General features: G+C 44.7%; 1 protein-coding gene and 1 non-coding gene across 8 annotated transcripts in view; one reads left to right on the forward strand and one right to left on the reverse strand.

Annotated features, from left to right (window-relative positions):
* HIPK2 (homeodomain interacting protein kinase 2) overlaps positions 1-13280 on the reverse strand; it is a 191902-nt gene that overhangs the window by 42508 nt on the left and 136114 nt on the right. For 5 of the 7 annotated variants that reach the window (XM_055335250.1, XM_055335249.1, XM_055335244.1 and 2 more), the window contains exons 7-9: positions 12500-12662; positions 8458-8665; positions 7432-7553 (exon numbers count right to left, since the gene is read on the reverse strand). In XM_055335250.1, coding sequence (XP_055191225.1) covers positions 7432-7553; positions 8458-8665; positions 12500-12662 — 493 coding nt within the window. The remainder of the gene's footprint in view (positions 1-7431; positions 7554-8457; positions 8666-12499; positions 12663-13280) is intronic. The other 2 variants (XM_055335246.1, XM_055335248.1) reach the window with 1 other exon arrangement.
* On the forward strand, positions 1849-1955 carry LOC129516236 (U6 spliceosomal RNA). Its single transcript, XR_008665718.1, has one exon. It is a non-coding gene; the product is annotated as a U6 spliceosomal RNA (small nuclear RNA).

Here is a 13280-nt window from a genome sequence, read left to right on the forward strand (position 1 = left end):
GAGAGGGAGAAGCAGGCTCCCTGCTAAGCAGGGAGCCTGACGCGGGGCTCAATCCCATACCCTGAGATCATGACCTGAGCCAAAATCAAGAGTCGGACGCTCAACCAATGGAGCCACACAGGTACCCCAAGTTTCTGACTTCATCTTTTTTTTTAGATTCTATTTATTTATTCATGAGAGACACAGAGAGAGAGGCAGAGACACAGGCAGAGGGAGAAGCAGGCTCCATGCAGGGAGCCCGATGTGGGACTTGATCCAGGGACTCCAGGATCACACCCTGGGCTGAAGGTGGCACTAAACCGCTGAGCCACCTGGGCTGCCCTCTGACTTCATCTTAACACCAGTTCTGTGAGGTAAGGGCTGTTATTTCTCCCCATTTGTTAGATGGGTAAACTGAACTGCAGAGAGGCTAAATAACCTTCCCAGAAATATAGTAAATTAAATATTTATTGCTCTTTGTAGCAACTGAAATGATAGCAAAGGAATAAAACAATACAGAGATCCATAAGGACAAAGACAATAACAGTTAACAAAATCCTGGAAGCTGGAAAACAGAAGGGCAATTACTGAGTTAGAAGACTAGGAAATCTACAGGCAAGTCTGCACATTAAACCATGACATTCCTTTACTCCTCAGTTTGCAGACCCTAGTGGGTGGAGGATTCTCTCTAGGAAAACTGAGAGTCCAAGAGAAAAAACTACAGGTACGTTGGAGGATCAGGAAATTTGCCAATGAAAATGCTGGGCTCGGGGCACCCAGGTGGCTCAGCAGTTGAGCATCTGCCTTTGGCACAGGTTGTGGTCCTGGGGTCGGGCTCTCTACAGGGAGCCTGCTTCTCCCCCTGCCTGTTCCTCTGCCCCTCCCTGTGTGTATCTCATGAATAAATAGAAAAAATCTAAAAAAAAAAAAAAAAAAAAAAAAAAGAAAATATGGGGCTCATTCCTTGTCAGACTAGAGAGAAGCCCTCATTCAATAGTCCTTTCCCTCCTGTAGCTTTCAAATTAGTTTTTTGTGCTTCAGTCTTAGAAATGAATGAATAGCCAAGGATAACCATATATTAAAGGTAGCTTCTAACATGGAAGAGTCTAAAACAAAAAAAGAAACTCAGAGAAAACAAAAACAGTGTAGAAATCAGAAGAAAATTTCCAAAAACTGGGCAGCCCCGGTGGCTCAGTGGTTTAGCACTGCCTTCAGCCCAGGGCGTGTTCCTGGAGACCTTGGATCAAGTCCCACATTGGGCTCCCGGCATGGGGCTTGCTTCTCCCTCTGCCTGTGTCTCTGCCTCTCTCTCTCTCTGTCTCTCATGAATAAATAAATAAAAAATCTTAAAATTTTTTTTCCAAAAACTTACACTGTCCTCACAGAGTCAAAAAAAAAAAAGTGTGTGTGTGTATACATACAGATGAAACATCATATACAGGAATATATATATCTCCATATCTATATTCAGAGAATAAGAAAGAATTCTTAGAAATGAGAACTATAACAAGTTAATTCCATAGAAGGTTTTAATTTTTGTAAATTAAAATTTTTTTAAAGATCTTATTTATTCATGAGAGATAGAGAGAGGCAGAGACATAGGCAGAGGGAGAAGGAGGCTCCTTGCGGGGAGCCTGATGTGGGACTTGATCTCAGGACCCTGGGATTACGATGTGAGCCAAATGCAGATGCTCAACCACAGAGTCACCCAGGCATCCCTCCATAGAAGGTATTTTAAAAAAAGTTGAGAAAATGTCTTGGAAAGAACAGCAGATAGAACAGAGAGAGAAATGGGAAAAAAGATGAAAATCATTAGATTAATTCAGAAGTACCAACACCCAATTAATTATCACATAGAGGAAACAGAAAGTGCTGGCTTGGGCAGCACATATACTAAAATTGGAACAATACGGAGAAAATAAGCATGGCCCCTGCAAAAGGATGACACACAAATTCATGAAGCATTCCATATTGAAAAAAAGGAGGAGAAACAGAGAAAGTAGAAGGGAAAAAATTAAAGGTAAAGAAAAACTTCTAGACTAAAAGGGCAGTGTCCAAGACAATGTGTGAAAAAAGACCCATGAGGAAGCATATAGTCATGAAATTTCAGACCACCATGGACAAGGAAGGTCTTAAGAGTCTTAACCCAATGAAAAAATGAAACCACCATTAACTCCAGAAAAAACAAGTTGCATAGGAAAGGAACAGAATCCTAATATATTATGAGGCTCAGCTGAGAATAATATTATATAATAACAATAATAATTATGTAAATAATGCAAAATGGTTGAATAAGAAACTTCCATGGGAGGAATGGGAGAAAGGAAGAGAGAGTGAGAGACAGAGTGCATGACTAGGTGGGTACTGTGAGGATGGGGTGGCTAAGTCTTCATCTTCCACAGCAGGAAGACAACTGATACCCAAAATGGAAATAGTAGTAAAAATTAGTGTCAGCATGTTATTTAGAAACTTGGGAGTTAAATAACAAAACAAAAACAGTTAAAAAGTTATTTTGGGGGATTGGGAAGTGGGAATGGGATAGAGCAAGAGCTACTATTTTCTAGTAAATTTGTGGACTCATGTAACTTTAAAAATTAGGTATATGTATTATTTTGAAAGAAAAATTAAATTCAAAAATAACTTCCTTTTGGATAAATTCAAAAGTCCTATAGCTGGTAAGTGGTGGGACTGGCCTCTGACTTGTAGGCAATCAAATTCTAGAGCCCATGCTCTCAGCTAGCATACTGCCTCTCTTTATGGAGAGGATACACAGAAATGATGGCTCTTTTGAGGACCAGGGACTTGTGGTAAATGCATAAAAGTAGCATGGAAAAGTCTTTATTCAGTAACAGTTCAAGCAGCATGCAAGACAGAAGCAGACAGCAAGACAGAATGGTTGGACAGACTGGTTGCTGAAAATGTTACCAGAGGAGGTTTTGAATGAGAAGCATTGAAGTTTTGTAATTTGGACAGTTTAAGAAGTTCCAGCCAAATGTTTGTCCTTCGGGAAATGTTTAAAGGGATTCAGGTGTTATGACTGGACTGGCTAGGAGAGGGCAAAAACCATCGTGGAAGGCTACAGTCTACAAGGATATGGCAAACAGGAATCTCCACATTTTGGGAGGTGGGAGGGCACTCAGAATTTTTGCTCCAGCCTTTCTAGTAGTCAAAGGGGGTTTTGGATCCTGGCATTTGGAAAATGAGATAAATTCAATATTGTCTCATTCAAGAACTGGATTTCCCACCTCTCTACCTTTACCCACTCATTCACAATTCCTGATGGTGGTCAATATGTGAGCTCTGGCTCGAGGCTTGGGAGGACAGGGGTGACAGTACCGACAAGGCTGTACTCGTAAGGACAGTCTGTGATGCTCACTTCCAGATCACTGAAACGAGGGTGTGATTTCACTCCAGCTTTACATGCACACATCCTTGGGGGCACCCCAGAGATATGGTTTCCCTTTGAAGGATGTGGGATGCTGCTGGAAGGTGGGGAGGAAAAGGCAAAGCAAATAAAATGAACATGAGGAATGGATTCAAAAGACTCCGACTCTAAAGTTTCACAAGTAAAATCCTTGGAGAGCTTTAAATTTTAGTAAAAAGAGTGATACCCACTTTTTGGATATACTTAAAGAATAATATTTGGAGTGCCTTTGCCTGATACCTAGAAATTTACCCAGAGAAAAATGAAGGCACTAGTTTAAATGTTTAGTTATTGAAGTTAGTTTACTTTTGTCCTTTGAAGGGACCACTTAAAAATACCTAGGAGAGAGCTGTACCCTTCTAGGGTAACATCCTGGCATAGATTAAGTGACAGAGAACAAAAAAGCAACCGATGGACAGAAAGACACATGGTGATACTGGATAGCACAGGAAGTTCTTTTAACCCAATATAAGAAATCTTTGCCTGTCAAGCCACATTGGTCTACCATGCCCTTTTTAATAGCTACACGGTGTTCCATTTTATGCACACACATCAATTTATCTAACAAATCTCCTGCTGATGAACATTCAAATTGCTTCTAGTAGGTCCCTGTTAGAAACACTGTAGTGACTAAACTCTTTGTACAAGTATTTTTTTGTTCCCTCTCCCAATTATACCTTTAGATTAAATCCACTCGGGAGATTTACAGCACTCTAGGGACTCTTTTTCAAGTAGGCAAAAGGTACAGCTCTTCCCTGCTATGAATAAAGGATAAACAAATTCAGAAATGCTGAGCCTACTGGTTTTCACCAAACTGAATAATGAAGAATGTCTAGGTTAACTAAGAAGAATGTTAATTACTGTTTCTTTCAGAACTGATTTCTGGCCTGCCAGGGTTAAGTGGGCAAACAAAAAAGATCTGTAACTATGTGTGAATTCTATAGGTTCTGGCTCACAGAGGAGGAGCACTGGGAGGCTCATCTGGATTTCTGCCACTCAGAGAAAATAGGAACAAGCTCCTTGGCCCCTGAAGTGAGCTTGCAGTTCTTTCTCTTGGTCCTTCTTGGCTTTTTCCAACCTCCCTACTACCAAACTGTGTGAGCAAAAGGAGGCTCTGAGGACCAGTGGGAGATGTAGAAGTAGAGGGTCTGCGTTAAATACAGAAGGTTCTGTGTATAAACTTTCAGCAACACAACTTTGTGTGCCATCAGAAGCTGGTGTCAGTGATCACTGGAGTGTCATTCTTGACTTAAGAACAGAGATGAAGAATAGTTAATATCCACCTTTAACAAGCTGTTCCAGAACACAGAAGGAGAGGGTAAGAATATCCAACATATTTTATGAGACTGGGGTGACCTCGATGTTCAAATTAGATAAGGATTCTGTAAGAGAGAGAAATTATATGCCATTTCTCACTTCCAAACAGAGGCAAAAACACTAACCGTGGTATTTACCAACAATCCAGTATTGAAAAGCATAAAAGCCTAACAAACAAATATGATCAAATAAAGCTCATCTCAGAAATGTAAGGATAGTTTAACATTAAAAATCTGTTAATGGGGGCACCTGGGTGGCTTAGTGGTTGAGCGTCTTCGGCTCAGGGCGTGATCCCGGGGTCCTAGGATCGAGTCCCACATCGGGCTCCCAGGAGGGAGCCTGCTTCTCCCTCTGCCTGTGTCTCAGCCTCTCTCTGTGTGCCTCTCATGAGGAAATAAATAAAATCTCACAAAATAAGGTATTTAAAAAAAACCTGTTAATGTAACTTTTCACATTAGCAGATGAATGAACAAAAAAACCACATGAGTATTTTAATAGATGCAAAAAGAGCATGTGATACAACTCAGTTCATGCTCCAAGTGGGGAACTCCTGCTCAGCAGGAAGTCTTCCTGTTTTGTTGCCCCTCCTTGCTGCTTGTGCTCTCTCTCTCTCAAAGTATTTTATTTTTAAAAATATTTATTTGAGAAGGGGAGGGGCAAAGGGAGAGGGAGAAGCAGGCTCCTGGCTGAGCAGCGAGCCAGATGCAGGGCTTGATCCCAGGACCTAGAGATCAGGACTGAGCTGTAGGCAAATGCCTAACCAACTGAGCCACAGACACACCCCTAAATAAAACCGTAAAAGGACTACTAGATAACAAACTCAATAGGCCAAAGTCAGGTTTCATCCTAGAAACCAAAAACAGGTAATTGGAAAATAAAATTAATAAAATTATTAATAGCAACAAAACCTGTAAAATATTTCACTATTCCAACAAAAGAAACCTTTAATGAAAAGAGTACAAGATAAATATAGTTATGCTGTGTTCATGCATGAAACTACTGAATACTGTAAGGATGTCAGCTTTTCCTCAAGTAAATATAAATTTATCCCAGGCCCGGCAAATACACATCAGGGCTTTTTGTTTTGAAGACAGTTGCTAACTGCTGTGTGATTCTGAGCCAGTGCTTGTTTTGTTTGTAAGAGTGACTGTTAGAGGCGCCTGGGTGGCTCAGTTGGTTAAGCATCTGCCTTCAGCTCAGTCATGATCTCAGAGTCCTAGGATCAAGTCCCTCATTGGGCTCCTTGGTCAGTGAGGAGTCTGCTTCTCCCTTTCCCTTTGCCCCTCCTCCTCCCCCATTCTCTAATAAAATCTTAAAAAAAAAAAGTGATGGTTAAATTCATATGGAAATGAAGGGACAAGGATAGTAGGGAAATTTTGAAGAATGAAATGGGAATAGGACTTTCCCTACCAGACCACAAAACATGTGTTAGTTGTAATAGTTAAGACAGCAAGACATTAGAAAGACCAATGGAATAGAGAGCCCAGACAGACCTATGCAATTCCATTATTAAAATTAAAACCCCAAACTTCTGGTTCAACATAAGATACCATAAATAAAGTGTCTGTAGGAACACTTTGAGAAAAGGCTTTGGGAACCTACCTTATTTTAAAATAAGTGTGCTTTCAAACTAACAACATTTAGGTTAAACTGTCCTTGCTGCCCAGTGATGGAAATGATTATGTAGAAACAGTATAGCCTGGTGGTTGAACACAGATGCCAGCATCAGACTCCAGGGTTGGTGTCCTGGTTCTGTCACCTGACTGTCGTGGGACTCTGAGCCAGGGATTGTGCGCACTTCCCGTTTGTCAACTGGAAACAAATACCTTACTTATCTTGCTGTTGTGGGGATTAAATCAATTAACAACTATAAAGTGTCTGGCATAATGATGATGTATTTGTTCGAGTGCCATTAAGGATTGATTACTATTATCATTGTGTCACTCTGTCACCTTAAGTTTCCACAACACTTGACACATTTTCAACCAGTTTCACCTCTGTGTTCTTTTTTTTTTTTTTTAATTTTTTTTTTATTTTATGATAGTCACACAGAGAGAGAGAGAGAGAGGCAGAGACATAGGCAGAGGGAGAAGCAGGCTCCATGCACCGGGAGCCCGACGTGGGATTCGATCCAGGGTCTCCAGGATCGCGCCCTGGGCCAAAGGCAGGCGCCAAACCGCTGCGCCACCCAGGGATCCCTCACCTCTGTGTTCTCATTCTACCACTGGAGTACCTATGTGAACGGATAAGGAAGGTTCCTGCTCACAGCTTCTGTGATCCTGGGTTTTCGACTCTTATGAAATAAGGAGATAATCTCCAAGGCTCCTTTTGGCACTAAAAAAAAATCATTTCTATTTTATAAGAAAGAAATTTGAGGCAAAGAAACATTAACTGACTTGCCTTAGGTCGCAAAGTTATTAGCAGAGTTAGGATTAAAACCTGTGTCTCCCATATTAATTTACATTATAAAGCTACAATAGTAATAATAATTTCCCCAGACTCTCCCTGTGTCTAAATTTCTTCTTTGAATTATAAGCAAGATACCCAGGAAGGTGATTCACCTGGGGATCATTCAGAATATTACTGATATATTCTAATGAGTTGAAGCACCTAACTCATAACCGAGGAGGGAATTAGCAGAGATCTATCTCTTTTGAGAACAACATTAACATGGATAATGGCAATACCAGTAATAATAAGGAAAGAATTACCTGGGCAAGCAGACCTGGTTGGATCTGAAGAGGCTGTGCTCCCGGGGCTTGAGTGACGATGGGCACCGCATTCTCCATTCTCACGGAATAACCAGCATGCTTAGAGGGCGAGGCCTGCAACCCTATTCCAGACCCGGGTGAGGGAGAGAAGAGGGGTTGTTGAGTGGTCAGAGACCACTGGATGCAGAGAACCTTCCTAGGCAGCTGGCCAGGTCTCATCTCCCCTTTAGTTTCTAACTTAAAATTTTAAAAGCCACAAGAAAACAACTTTGAATGTTTTTAAAGACTAGAAGGTCAAATTAGGGAGTCTGTGAAAACCAAAAGTGAAACAGCTCTGCTGGCAAATTACAGCAGAAAAATGGCTGCTGACATGAAAATACACTTGTGGTATGTCAAAGCCAGGGCTGTTGGGAAGAGCGCCTGAATCCACTGGAAAGGCACGGATTCGAAACCTGAGCAACCACACACAGACTTACACCAGCAGGGTTTGCTTTGCAGAAACAACTACTTGAGCTTTCTGTATATACCGTAACTTCATACCCAGTCAACTCCTGCTTCTTAGAACTTTCAAGAGAAGAGTGTTGGGGTGCATGGCTAAAGAATCATCTGGGGGACAGGCCTGGGAGATACTTTTCAGACAGATTGATATTTTTCATGAGAACGAGGCGAGGCTGGCTGGCCAGAGTGGCAATTCCCTATAGATAACCCGTCCAGAGGACAGCTCACTGGAGGAAATGTAAGCTGACATCAGCGTAACAGTAAGAGCACAAACAGCACGCTTATTTACAGAGAGCTGGGCCTGGGACAAAAGCACCAGCAGGTGGGGAGAAAAACAACTTGGTGCAGAAGCATAAGTCCTATTGTTTCTAGGCTGGCCAGAGCAGGAGGCGGGCCCTTCAGTTCAGTGATGCCAGTGCTCTCAGGAGAGTAAGGAAGCCTTTAGTCCAGGGACATCACTGCGGGGACCTGTGCCCCAGAGGTCCCCCGGTAAGAAGCAGGTGAGGGGCTGTGTCTGCTCAGCCTTACCTTGGAAGCCGGGTGGACACACGATGAGAGCTTGCTGGAAGGGGTCGGGCCGGGCACAGATCTGGGCTGTTCCCGTCTGCAGGGGCATGCTCCGCTGAGCCACTGCAGCCATGGACGCCGCTGAAGGCTGGTAGAGTGCAGATTGGTAGTTTAGTATGGAGACTTCGGGATTGGCTAAGGAAATAGTGGCACTGGTGGAGGTGGGAGCCTAAAGGAATGATGGGGATTAAACAAAAATAAACAAAAATAAAAAATGAGGGAGGTGGTATGTTGGGAGACATGAGTCTAAATCAAATAAATGAACTCAAAAAAGAACAAATGAATAAAAACCAAGAGCAAAAAAGCAAAGACAGAGGGGAGTGGAGACACAGCTGAAGTCTCAGGGAAAAGCAGGCACCTGCAGCCACAATAGAGAGGGTCACCGCTGGTGCTCCTACCCAGGCCAGTTCTTCACATTTGTGGGGCCTGGACAGGAGTGCAGTTGGAAGCTTGCATAATGTCCTTCTAAAGACAGCAAGCAACCTGGAAGGCCAGGTTTGAGTTGAGGACTCTTGGATTCCTTGGGTCCTACACTGGAACATGGTGATGGGTGGGCGGGGGGGGGGATGGGTGGGGGCTGGTGGTGGTGAGAGGTGACCTCCTGCCTTCCTTCTCCTGCCCCAGCTCTGTCCCACAGATTGGGGGCTTTGGGGGCACATATTTGGACCTGCCAGCCTGCATGTGCAAGCTCTGTTCATGCTCCTCTTCCATTGGGCCTGCTGGTGCAGTCCGCACTTGGGAGGATGATCCCAGGAAGAGGCCTCTGTAGGCCCAGGGGCCCAGGTCCCCAGAGCTTGGCATGGAAGCACATACACACAGAGGAAGCCTGAGACAGGCCTTGGAAGGGGCTCTCCTGCTCAGGTCTAAGGGGGAGTACTGTTTACAGATACCCTCAGATGGCCGCAGAGCACATTACTGAAAATTAACACACCATAGAAATAGAGCACCAGGGAGAGGGACCCACTGAGCCTGGAGTTTCTTGTTTGAGTTTGGTGTGTTCTTACGCTGGTGTTCAGCTACAAAGTCTGAAGGCCAGAAAGGAGAGATGCTGGAGGGTCAGGAGAATTTAACTGGAGAGGAGTTAAATAAACTCTGAAATTACGTCCTCTCTCCTGTCTCTCTTGGAAAGAGACAACATTTGGGAATGAACTTCCACAGGAAGCAAGGAATCTCAGCTCTGAATTGGGAATTCTCTGGCTTTGCCCCATCTTAGCCTCTTCACACTGATCCTGCAGCAAGATAAGTGGAGGTCACCAGTATCTTCGAATTCAACAGTTTACTACAAGTCTTGCTATTAGAGGTTACCCAGACTGAAGGCTACGGGGGGAAGGAGCCGCAAGGGTATCCTGGATACATGCAGAAATAGAATTTTAGGAAGGGTATGTCTACATGTCAAATTTGATAAAAGGGATAAAGTCTCATTTTACATTTTTTACTAATATTTAGACTTTACACTGATTTTTAGTGCAAAGCAAATTGGTTTGTTTGGAAGTAATCACTCCGTTAGGTAACGCACGTGCTAGTATTTTAAAATACATACTGTCACAGTAAGTGGCTCTTCTGGGGCTCCAGGTAGTGTGACTGAGAATGCACGTGTGACGTGTGTGGGGTGTGTGTTTTGTTACTGATGATGTGCCTTGTGTTTCCTCTCTGTCCTCCCAGCAGCCCCACTTGTCCTGGAGGCTCCCTACCACACATTTCCCACTGTCCCTTGGGCTTCTCTCGTTGGGGACTGGTATCTTCCAGGTTCCCACATGGGTACTCGACTGTTCCAGCCTCCTCCGGACTGTCCCTGGAATCTCACTCTTCAATTGCTACTTCCTTAGCTGAAAGTCTCTCCCCTGGTGCCTAGACTTTGTTTAGTGAAGTCCTGGCCTCCACTTTTTCCCTTCGATTCTTCTTGGGGAATGAGGCTAGAACATTCTTCCAAAAGACTACTTTGAGCATGTCACCACCTCTGCCCCAAATCTCCAATTACTGTCTAATAAACACTATAAATGCACTTTGCTCTGGCACTCCTTTCCCATGGTTTGGCCAAACCTCCCTTCCAAATTTATCTCCTTCTGCACTCTGTGCTCCTGGCACCAGCCAGAGTCAACTCACTGTTTGCAGAGCATGAGTGCAGTTCTTGCTGACTCACACAAACCCTCCGGCCCACAGCATTCTCTCCAGGCCTCTGTGCTTCAGGGTCTCGCCTGGGTCCCATGTGCCCCACACTGAAACTCTCCCTGACACTATCAATTTAAACGAACTTCTCTGTTATATTAACCCATCTGGGGGTGCCTGGGTGGCTCAGTCAGTTAAGTGTCTGACTCTGGATTTTGGCTTAGGTTGTGATCTTAGGGTCGTGAAATGGAGCCTCGCGTCAGGGTCCACTCTCAGCATGGAGTCGGCCTGTCCCTCTCCCTATTCTCCTCTCTCTCAAATAAATAAAAAACAAAACAAAACAACAAAACAAACCCTTCTGCCTGCTGATGTAATGGTGTTCTGGTGATGAAGGACAAAACCATGGTGGTATTTGGTCAAGGAGCTCATAGGCTTGGCCACGGACACCTTAGCCTGAGCGTTGGGCCAGGCACTGGGAGAGACCGTTTGTTCCTCTGGACTCTGGGTCTTAGAGAGCATTAGCTCTTCCCCCTAATGGGAGTTTTAAGAATACCAATGGCCCCGGTGGGGGGTGGGGGTGGGGGTGGGTGGGGGCAGATTCCAGGTGGCCTCTCCTGGATATAGGCAGGGGGAGAGAGGCCACGGAGGAAAAGCTTGGTCTCAGCAACTCGGGGTGCTGCAGGACTGGCCTGGAAATAGGCAGGGGAGGGGAGGAGGAGATGTGGTGGTGCTGGAGGCTGGGGTCAGTGCCTCTACAGTGACAGTATGGGACCTGTCAGAAGAGAGTGGAGAGTGGAGGGCCAGGCAGAGGTATTCATATTTCAGGATTAGAACATATACATTCCCTTCCTCCGCAGGGGTGTGTGCGCATGTGCATGTGTACACACACACACACACACACACACACACACATACACAGGAATGTTGAGGCCATTGCAGACTGATAGTAAGGCTGAAAAAAATCTAGGGAGAGTCTTTTGGGGAAGTGGTTAAGACTAGAATTTGGGAATAAAAGTGAAAGTCTCTTAGATGTCAGAGGGAGGCAGCCTGGACTAGGATTTGGAGGTTATTCACTCCGTAAATATTTCCTGGCTATAATTCATATATTTTTTTAAAGTTTTTTTTTTTAACTTATTCATGAGAGACACAGAGAGGAAGAGAGGCAGAGACACAGGCAGAGGAAGAAGCAGGCTCCATGCAGGGAGCCCGATGTGGGACTCGATCCGGGTCTCCAGGCTCACGCCCTGGGCTGAAGGCAGGCGCTAAGCCGCTAAGCCACCCAGGGGTCCCCTATAATTCATATTTTAAACAGCCTGTTAGGTGTGGGGTTCTGCTCATTTTTTTTTTTTTTTGCAAGAAGTTGGAAATCTGTGAGAAGAAAACCTCACTTTCCGGGTCCCCTCTGGTTCCAGCTGCTGGGGTTCTAGTGGCAGACTAATGAATTGGTTTTCCCTGTAACTTGGAGAAAGGACAGGTTTTATCTGTCCCAAGAGGAGACCATGTGTGCAGGGACAAGGGGGAGGGGTCTGAAACTGCATGATCGCCAGTGTCCCCTCAAGTGCTAGAATTCTTCCCCAGGCACATATGTCAGACATAAAAGCATGACAGGAGGAGGCTTTACATCACTCTCACATCGTGATAGAGGGAAACAGTAAAAGGTGCCATCTCCGTGGGACCAGCAGTCCATCCAGAGTGTAGGTCTCTCCAAAGAAATAGGCTTGGAAGGAAACACTTGCTTACATCATTAAATATGACTATAGAGGAACCTTGCGTATGACACTGTCTCTTGTATATGGTATTGGAGAATTCTGGACTCCTGACTAGGTTCGCAGGGAAAATACAATTCTTGATGCTCGCCAGCACCCTTGCCCGCCTTCCCCCTCTGCTCCGTATTTACCTGGTTGTGGACAGTGTTCAGCTGGTTGTTGAAGGTCATGGTCAGGTTGGTGGATGTGCTGGGGGCCACATGTGTAATGAAAGGGGTTTTGCTCTGGTTCACCGTGTCATACATATTCACCCGACGCTTGCAAATCTCCATGTTCTGGAAACATGATTTGACGCTGTTCATGCAACAGGCAGAGGCGTGGGGGAAAGAGAAGAGGATACATGGGATAAAGGGGAGAAAATGGAGAGAAAAAGGAGAGAACAGTTAATGTAATAAACAAGACAACCAGGGCAACTTAACTTTAGGTCTAAACTTCCTGGATTTCTCACGCAAAGTCTGCATTTCCAAGAGTTAAGGTTATGCAGATGAATTTCCCCTGCTGTCTTCCTCCCCCTTTCCCCATCCAGGATGGGTGGAGGTTCTCCATCGCACAATGGACTTGACTTGACAGGACTTGTCGGCCCTCGCCGTCTCTTCCTCAGATCCCTGATCTGCTGAGCCAACCTCACTGTTCCTTCCCGGCTTTCAGGGTGGTTTCTCGGATGGGGGAACAGGGAAACCGTAGCTTCTGACCAGCCTCCATCTTACCTAAGACAACTCCTTGTGCTTCTGGGGCACCGGCGCCATCTAGGGGATGGCCAAGGAATCAGCCAACCCACTACCATGTCCCTGTTGCCACTCCTGGTCCGTCCGCACTGGAATTGCACGTGATACTAGTAATAATAATAGTGGTTCCCATCTATTGAGAACCGTGGCAGGTGTTTGCAGGCACCCTTTCACTCAGTCCTACAAC

The sequence above is a fragment of the Nyctereutes procyonoides genome, unplaced genomic scaffold, assembly GCF_905146905.1.
Source record: "Nyctereutes procyonoides isolate TBG_1078 unplaced genomic scaffold, NYPRO_anot_genome, whole genome shotgun sequence".
Lineage (NCBI taxonomy): Eukaryota > Metazoa > Chordata > Mammalia > Carnivora > Canidae > Nyctereutes > Nyctereutes procyonoides.